General features: G+C 41.5%; 1 protein-coding gene across 1 annotated transcript in view; it reads right to left on the bottom strand.

Annotated features, from left to right (window-relative positions):
* Positions 1–9,698, bottom strand: part of LOC106566448 (neurotensin receptor type 1) — a 36,786-nt gene that overhangs the window by 7,711 nt on the left and 19,377 nt on the right. Inside the window, exon 2 of the mRNA XM_014134495.2 lies at positions 9,040–9,241. Coding sequence (XP_013989970.1) covers positions 9,040–9,241 — 202 coding nt within the window. The remainder of the gene's footprint in view (positions 1–9,039; positions 9,242–9,698) is intronic.

The following is a 9,698-nucleotide window of genomic DNA, read 5'->3' as shown; positions in this document are numbered from 1 at the left end:
CCTCTGGGTCCTAGTCAAAATTAGTGCACTTGCAGTGATAGAATGCCATTTGGGATGCTCCAAGATCAAAACCTGCACAGTTGAATTAGGTGCAGCAGGTCTGAGACCAGCATTGTTTTCACAGTTAGAATAGCAGTACAGTATTATAATACCACTGCAGTATACGGTAGGTAATTAACATTCTGCTAAATTAACCAAAGCGAAAAACAAAGTTAGTTTGATTGATTTAATTTATTTGATAATTAAAATCAAAAGGTTGCTCCAGCCAGAGACAGCATCACATACATAAACATTTTGAGGATAAAACACACTAAAGCCCAAAGTAAAAATCACAGTAATTGAAACCAGCAAAAAATACACACAAAATAATAAAACGAATAAAATATGAAGACTATCTCATGCTCATTCATGGTAAACTAAGCATACGCTGGGATCGGCTTCCGTCTATGAATCATGTGGTACTATTCAGTACTATTCAGTTCTCTTTCATCTTCTCTTCGTGTTCCACTCCAAAGGTTGGACAGTCTGCTGTCCAAAGGTATTAAACAAGACTGGCTGAGGGGGTGAGAGGTTACGGCAGCTGAAAGGTCAGAGGTTAATTAAAGGGCAACCTTTTAATCCTCTGTGTGGAGTTTAAACTGAAAAAGGAAAGCTCTCCTGAGGGTTCTAAAGGAACTCAATGATCTATGGGACCAGGAAATGTCTATGATCACAGACATGATCTCAGCCTCTCCTGTCCTAATCTAAATAAGGTCTCCTTCTACCTCATACCTGACCCTGTGATTCATGGGGATATGACCTTTTCAGGTAGCCTATCACTACTTTACTATTTATCACACGGCACGGGGCATCTAGTCAAACACCACTCTCAAATCCTCTTGACCCTAGAGAGGAAATACCTAGAGAGCAAATACTGCGTAGAAAACCATTATCAATGCAGCGGCAGCCAGAATCACTAGCGCTCTGATCACTAGGACTATTAGTTTATAGTTGCTCTTTAATTATTTCTTATTTTTCTATTATGTTCTTATTTATTTTTTTATTTTTTACTTCAGTTTATTTTAGTAAATACTTTAACACTTTTTTTTTAATTCTTAAAACTGCATTGTCGGTTAAGGGCTTGGAAGTAAGCATTTCACTGTAAGGTTTATGTTGTATTCGGCGCATGTGACAAATACGATTTGATTTGATATCACTTGTATGCAATATAATAGATTGGTAAATTATAATAAAGTTATAATGGTAAATATTTGTACTTCTTCTTTTATCCTAACACCAAAGGTTATAGCATATTTTCTAAAATGTCAACGTTTAGCTCGTCAGTCTGCTTTTGCAGTCTCAACCTGTGTGGAACACACACACACGCACACACACACACACACACACACACACACACACACACACACACACACACACACACACACACACACACACACACACACACACACACACACACACACACACACACACACACACACACACACACACACACACACACACACACACGGTGACAGAAAAAAGCTCGGTGTGACTGGATTGCTCTTCGCTGTCAGTCCGTCAGCCATCACAGTCAGAGGGAAGCTCATTTGTCATGATAAATACATTCCAGGCTGGTGGTTTCACTCCAGCTCTCAGACCAAACCGATCGGTCTCCCTCCACCCGGTCATCCACACACTGGCCACCCTGAGTGATGTGGTCCATGAAAGAATGTTCTCTAAAGTCTGCCATCTGAATTCTACTCATTGTGAAACAGAGCAGAAAAGTTTGTCCCCTTTACGAAATGACTTTACATTTTCAAACCAAGTTTGGTGTTTTGGCTAGTTTCTGAAATTTGGTTCTGGGGGTGCCAATGTTAGTTTTGGTAGGAGCTGATCTAGGGTCTAAATAGCAAAATAATGAAACCGTTTTCATTGGATAATTGCGAAGGTTGAAATATTACCATAGATATGGGTATCCATTAGGCTATGTATTTTTGGCCCTGCAAGCTGTGTCTTAGTGTTTCAGTCTGAGCCCTGGCTTTAGTCATGGACCATAAAGGACCATTAGAGATGCTGCCTGGAGACTTATTATTGTCAATCTTATTGTGTCTGTATACCACAATTAACACAGCTGCTTTCCAATCCACTCTGATATATGTTTTATATTTGGTCCTTGATAATCTGATAGAAGGAACAATGACAAAACCTGAATCTCGGAGAAGGAATATAATTGTGATAGCTGTTATATGATTATCTGCTAGAAGTGATATCAAATATTGGATCAAGTTCATCTTGAAACAAAACAGCATACGTACCCAGTCTGTGTTTCTGCACCTTTATCTTATAATTAAGGTAACAGAACTGTCTAATGAGCAAACTTCCAAATCTGAATGAATGGCACCCTTTGCGTTCACTATGGGAAATGAGTTGTTATAGGAACGATGCTGGTCTGTATGGCAATGGAACCTTTATTTAACTAGGCAAGTCAGTTAAGAACAAATTCTTATTTCCAATGACAGACTACCAGGGAACAGTGGGTTTACTGCCTTGTTCAGGGGCAGAATGACAGATTTGTAGCATGTCAGGTCGGGGATTCGAGCCAGCAAACTTTCAATTACTTGCCCAACGCTCTAACCACTAGGCTACCATAACACCCAATAACAAGAGAATTGTATCCATTGGTCATTAGGTCAGAATTCCTAGCTAGCAAGACGCATTTCCGTGGAAATTCTACAATATAGTGTACAGGGAAGAGTGGTTTTAGTCTTTGAAAGATGCAGGTTTCATTGTCTTGCCTTTACAAATGGCCTGTGTCTTTGTCATATTGGCTATATAGCACATGGAAGAGATGGAAGAGTGGGGAGAAAGGGGCTCTCGCTGGGGTTTTGTATCAGTTAGAGCGCTGTCTGTCTGTCTGTCTGTCTGTCTGAGCAGTGATAGCATGTGGAGCTCCACGGTGGCTCCCCACTGGTAACATACATCAAGTCAACGTCTAGTCCACCTTTATTCCAACTAGCTCTCACAATCTCATGTCAGAATTAGACGTTCATCCATGTTTCTCAAACATCAAATTTGGAAGTTGTTGCAAAGGTCAAATTTCTAAGTGTTTAAGGTCAAGTTTAGGCATAAACTCGCAAATCTTAAGGTTAGTCATTAACTCCAAATGGTTAAGGTTTGGGACAGGCTTTAAACAAAACATTTCAAAAACAACTTTTTATTGCTGGGTTTGAACTTGCAACCTTTGGAATCTAGAGGCATCTGTCATCCCTGTCCACAACGCCCTAGCAACACCGAAACATACTTGAACGTAACAGCGCTCACTGTTGCTCCTAGAGGCCAGTTTCTACGTCATCTTCCAACATCCTCAGACAAGGATGGACGTCCAATACTGACTTGTATCAAGGGTGACCTGGCTGGTTTATTCAATGTAATTTAATTGAAATGACATGGAAACAATGTTGATTCAACCAGTGTGTGCCCAGTGGATCTGATCAAAGCCTATTTAACCCCACCAGCCACCCCGTTAGCAGGAAGCAGCAGGCGTATAAAGATATACACACCCAACACATTAACACAGAGCAAACATGACTTGGAAAGACTCAGACTGGATATACTCTTACAGTGATTAAGCCCTCTGATTTATTCCAGTGTTGGTTAACTTCCAACTCGATCTATGCTGTAATACGTAGGAAAGTATCATTATCTACATTTACAGCACCCAAAAGTTTAGCTATGGTCCTGAGTGTATGATTGACCTAAGTTGGCCAGAGAAATAGCTCGGCCCACTTTGACCTTTGCCCTGTCCTTTGGTGTAGAGGGGAAAGAGGAAAATGCAACAAAATTATGAACACACACACACATATTGGATCAAGTTCATCTTACACACGCTCAAACAGTTGGTGTCAATAGAAGTGACTTTTAGAATCGCCACTACACACACATTAACTCATATTAAGCACACTTAGCTTTGCTCTGTGATTGCCATTAAGCACGGGCCTTCCCCCTTCTCCTGTCACGCAGGGCGACAGCAACTGGAGCCAAGAGTGACAGGCCAGAGCTAGAGTGTGCAATGTCTGCTACCAAGGTTAAGCGGCAACAGTAATGGCCTTGTTGTACTACTACACTCGCCTATGTATTTATTTGGACAGTGAAGATTAAAAGTTTAAAACCAATTCAATGTAACTAAATGCAATCTAAAATGTAATCTAAATTTGATTAAATCTTTTTTTACTCATCAATCTACATAAAATAATACATAATGAGAAAGCAAAAACAGGTTTTACACATTTTTGCTAATTTATAAAAGTAAAAAAAAACGGAAATATCACATTTACATAAGTATTCAGACCCTTTACTCAGTACTTTGTTGAAGCTCCTTAGGCAGTGATTACAGCCTCGGGTATGTAGCGTCATACCCAGTCTTGAGTATGACGCTACAAGCTTGGCACACCTGTATTTGGGGAGTTTCTCCCATTCTTCTCTTCAGATCCTCTCAAGCTCTGTCAGGTTGGATGAGGAGTGTTGCTGCACAGCTATTTTCAAGTCTCTCCAAAGATGTTCGATCGGGTTTAAGTGAGGGCTCTGGCTGGGCCACTCAAGGACATTCATAGACTTGTCCCAAAGCCACTCCTGCATTGTCTTGGCTGTGATCTAACAGTCCTTGCCGCTGAAAAACACCTCCACAGCAAATGCTGTCACCACCATACTTCACCGTAGGGATGGTGCCATGTTTCCTTCAGACGTGATACTTGGCATTCAGGCCAAAGAGTTCAATCTTGGTTTCATCAGACCAGATAATCTTGTTTCTCATGGTCTTGGAGTCTTTAGGTGCCTTTTTCAAACTCCAAGCGGGCTGTCATGTGCCTTTTACTGAGGAGTGGGAAGAGACACTTGACGTTGAGGGAGAGTTCGTTGCCCTGGCACAACACTGGCAAGTCTCTGACCTTCTCCCTGTAAACTGTCTCATTGCCTTCGGTGATCAGGCCTACCACTGTTGTGTCGTCAGCAAACCTGATGATCGTGTTGGAGTCATACGTGGCCAACCCATGACTGGGTTTCCCTTTGTAGTCTGTTATCGTCTGCAAGCCTTGCCACATTCGATGAGCGTTGGAGATGGTGTTATAGGCTCCAACTTCCTCCTATATTCTTCTCTATACCAGGCGGTGTCAGAGGAAGGCCCTAAAAAATACGTTCGTATAGTCACTCTGGAACAACATTGTCTATGCACTTATTGTAGATCAGCTTTAATATTGCGGACAGATTGTGGCTTCCATCAATGTAATTGACTGCATCATTTCCAATCCTCCACATATTTTTGGGGTAAATATATACAGTATATAAAATATATATCTTTTAAAATATATTTTCCTTCATTATTTTCCCCTAACCCTACCATCCCTCCCATAATTGGAGTAAACTAATGGTTTTAAGCTCAAGATTTTCTTCACACTGAAAGCAGCGCACCAGCTGTTGTTCATGAAGAGGCGCACCTCTCCCCCTTTGGACTTTCCCGAGGCTGCCGTAAACCGATTTGTGCCACAGCATGGAGAAACCACTGAGTTCTATGATAAAGTTTCTGCAAGGCATATAATATTGCAGTTTTTCAAGTCTCTCTTGTAGGTAACTCTCGAACGAAGGTCCTTCATCTTATTCTAGAGTGACTGGACATTTGCCAATAAAACGAAGGGGAGTGCTCGACGATTTTCTCTGCATCGCAGTCTCACAAGGATGCCAGCCCATCTAGCATGTCTACGCCTGCGGTGTTTTGGTAGCTCATGAAACATAGGAATAGCATCTGGAGTGAACAAAGAAACAGTTGGAGTTGAAGTCGAATTTGAATTCAAAATCGATGTCCAAAAGCGCTTAACGGTCATACGTGAAAATAGTATAAACACTAAAAAAGTAACTAAATAGTAAAGTCGGGTTGGAACTTGTAAGATGTTGGCCTTCTTCATCGGTGCCGTCTTATATCTTATATAAAACAGATATGTATGAAAATACCCTCAAATTAAATGTGACATTCTATGTTGTCGCCTCATATAAAACATTTGATCTGAAATCCAAAATGCTGGAGTCTAGAGACAAATGAAAAGTTATAGCTTCACTGTCCACATAAATACATAGGGGAGTGTATATAGCCGTTTTTCTAGAAATATTCTCTATTTTATTAATTTAGTGAATTCACTAAAAGGATTGTTGCCCACTACTGTTTCAAGTGCATGTAATCACTGAGTGGCTCCACTCCAGGAGGACGAGGTATTGTGCTAATAACGCATGCAGCCTGACGCATGTCACAAAGAAACAACTCCATACTGTTGTTATTGTAATCAGGAGTTGAAGGAGGTTAACTTGTCCTTTGAAGCTTTGGTCATGTGTGTAGCCAACTAGCCATCCACAGCAGATGGAGAAAGCTGTGAGATAATATTATCCGTTTTTGGTGCATCGATGAAAATGATTTATTCAGCCTTAATAAGGTGTATGAAAAGCTGCCTGTGGGTTTTCTCTCTTAGATAGTGTGTCCTATAATGGAGTGCTAATAGAGTGGGTTTGGAGATAAGGAGAGTGAGGCTGGCTCAGGCTGAATGGGTGCCATCTCACTGTAGTTGAGACTCCAACTTCTAATGTCTAATGGCACACAGTCAAGAGAGTGGAATTCTCTTCTGCATTTTGTTGTTCATACAAGCATACAAACAGACGTGTGTATGCATTTTTACCACTTGAAGGAATAGTTCAGTGTTGTGTGTGTGTGTATGTGCGTGCGTAGAAGTGAGCATTGTACAGTGGTTCGTCCTTTAATAGTTGCAGCGTACTGCGGCGCAGCTTGCATGGTGCCGCAGAATTCTATTCCCCGACAGGGAGCAAGGAGTAGGCTGTCCTTGTAAATAAGAATTTGTTCTTAACTGACTTGTCTAGTTAAATAAAGCTTACACTAAGAGCATAACATTTCTACACCCTACTTTTCTAATTCTAGTCTAACCAATACCTAAACAGAGATTCAGTGAAAATAAAAATCAAATTGATTTATCAAGACCAGTCCCCATGCTTGTCTCAGAGCAGCACGAAATGGTGCTAAAATAGTTGTAGGCTATTGCTTCAAATCCTATTGCTTCTAACTTCAATATGCTCTTTAAATAAATAAGACCTACACCACTTTTAAAAGGACATTACTCATCACTAGTGAGACTCATGTCGCCTACGGTAGGCCTACAGTATATCGAAAAATATGACGTGACTCTCCGCCAATAATTACATATAGAGGATTGGTGGATTGGAGGATATTTCTGTAATTCAGTGATACTTATTCCCATAGTTGTCAGACTGGGTGCACAACTGGTCAACTGGAGTCAGGTGCAGGAGAGCAGAGATGAGTGAACAGGCACACTTTAATTGGCAGACGCAAATCAGTCAGACGCAACAGCGTCACAACACTCCAGCCAAAGGCAAAAGCGAATAGCGCACTAGTCACACAAATAATGTACAACAATACAATACCATGGGTTCAAAACAATACCCGGAAAAAACCACACTGCCGCGTCACACAATAAACGTAACGAACAATTACACACACAGACATTGGGGGAACAGAGGATAATATACACGTAGAGTGATGAGGGGATGTAAACCAGGTGTGCGGGAAAACAAGACAAAACAAATGGAAAATGAAAGGTGGAGCGGCGATGGCTAGAAGACCGGTGACGTCGACCTCCGAGCACCGCCCGAACAAGGAGAGGAGCCGAGTTCAGGCGGGAGTCGTGACAATAGTAATTCGTTATGGATCCATAACTAAATATACATCGGCATTTTGAAAGAGTATTTTTATAATTATTTTATTAACGAAAACATAAAGATGCCATTATTAGTAACATTGTTTTAGTTTGAACGTGCAGACTGGCACTAAGAACAGAACAGTGTGAACGTTTCCCTAGTCAGCGGCATTATTAGCGTAATGCCCCTTAAAGTGTTGCCATTGTGGCGGGGTGGGGGTCCACCCCCCCTTCCTCCTCCTCCCTTCCCCATGGGCTAGGACGGTCTTCTGTGTGCGGCTCTGCGGCCCATCCCGTGCCTCCTGCCCACGTGCCTTGAAGCTTGCATGCTTTCAGTGGATACAGCTGGAGAACTGCAAGGCAATCCCATTGTGCTATCTCAGTGGATACAGCTGGAGAACTGCAAGGCAATCCCATTGTGCTATCTCAGTGGATACAGCTGGAGAACTGCAAGGCAATCCCATTGTGCTATCTCAGTGGATAACAGCTGGAGAACTACAAGGCAATCCCATTGTGCTATCTCAGTGAATACAGCTGGAGAACTGCAAGGCAATCCCATTGTGCGCCACTCGGGAGCCATGACCAATATGACCAATATATATTGTCCTGCTACTAACAGGGTTAATAATATATCTGTGAGAATATCCAACAGGCTTTTATATCATTCTAAATTAATAATAATAAAAATAATTGCTTTGTTTAAAAATTAACAATATTTTGGAGATTATTTAGTTTTCAAATAACGTAAAATGAGCGACAAAAAGGCATTCTTAAACATAGGGTGAGACATTGTCACTAAATTGTAAATAGAATTTGTTATTTAGAATGATTTATTTCTGTTTTTAGAGGGAGAGAAACCAAAAACCTACAGTCATTTCATGGGTCTCCCAGTCAAGGGCCAGCACAGGTATTGAACCAGCATCTGCAGCAACATTGCTATGCAGTGTCTTAGACCATTGTACCACTCAGGTGCTGATCAACATGACCGGTCGGGAGTAGGCTACAGTACAACAGTAAGAGCAAAATAATCCTAACAAATAAAACAATAAAAAACAGTTTTAGTAAGTAATACTGAAGTCATGCACAATTACCAGTTTCTATTTAGGTTTATGTCACCCGTTCACTGTCAGGTAGAGACACAGTAGGTACCAAAAGCATAATCAGTGCTCTAACTCCCCCTTGTGGTGGTCTGGAGCAATGAAGCGGTGACGCAGGGTACTGTACTAAACCACAAATGACCTCTAAGTACCGCAGCAAAATCACAAAACTTTTAGTGGAGCAACCACTGTATACTCACGTAGAACCATGACTCCATGCCGCAGCGACTGTGTGCGGTTTGGCTCCACAGCAACACTCAGCATGGTAGGGTTACCCTCGACGATGCAGATGCGGTTGTCCTGCTGCTTCTCTCTGAACATACGCAGCAGCTGACTGGCGATGACCCCGTTCAGAACAGATATGGCTACCATGGGAACCACAAAGGACAGGAACACATTCACCTGTCCAGAGAAACGGAGGGACATGGAGAGATAAAGTTAGTAAGACTGTACTTTCTGCCACTGAGTCAGTGGTTCTTCCTTTAAAAATGTTGAGCTTATGCCGCAACCTTTTGTGATAGATGGTGGCAGATTGTGGTAAATTGCGTCATTCTGGCAACAATGGCTGACACTTAAATAACGTGCCATAGAATTCTGCGGCACCCCGCAAGCTGCGCTGCAGTACGCCACAACTTTTAAAGGAATAACCACTGTAGTTTTGGCCTCAAACAGTACTGGCGATGCAATCATAACAATTAACGATGAATTGTTTCTTGTCTGGGACAAAAATAATAGAACAGAGATATTGATTTCTTTGAAATCTGTTCAAAAGTTGGTTTGCCATTCTGATTGGAACACAGTTGCTTGCATATTGACAGTTAATAAGTACATATTGACACAGTCTAGACTAACCAGAGGA

The sequence above is a fragment of the Salmo salar genome, chromosome ssa13 (genome assembly GCF_905237065.1).
Source record: "Salmo salar chromosome ssa13, Ssal_v3.1, whole genome shotgun sequence".
NCBI classification, from domain to species: Eukaryota; Metazoa; Chordata; class Actinopteri; order Salmoniformes; family Salmonidae; genus Salmo; species Salmo salar.
This window is presented reverse-complemented; position numbering and strand designations above follow the sequence as displayed.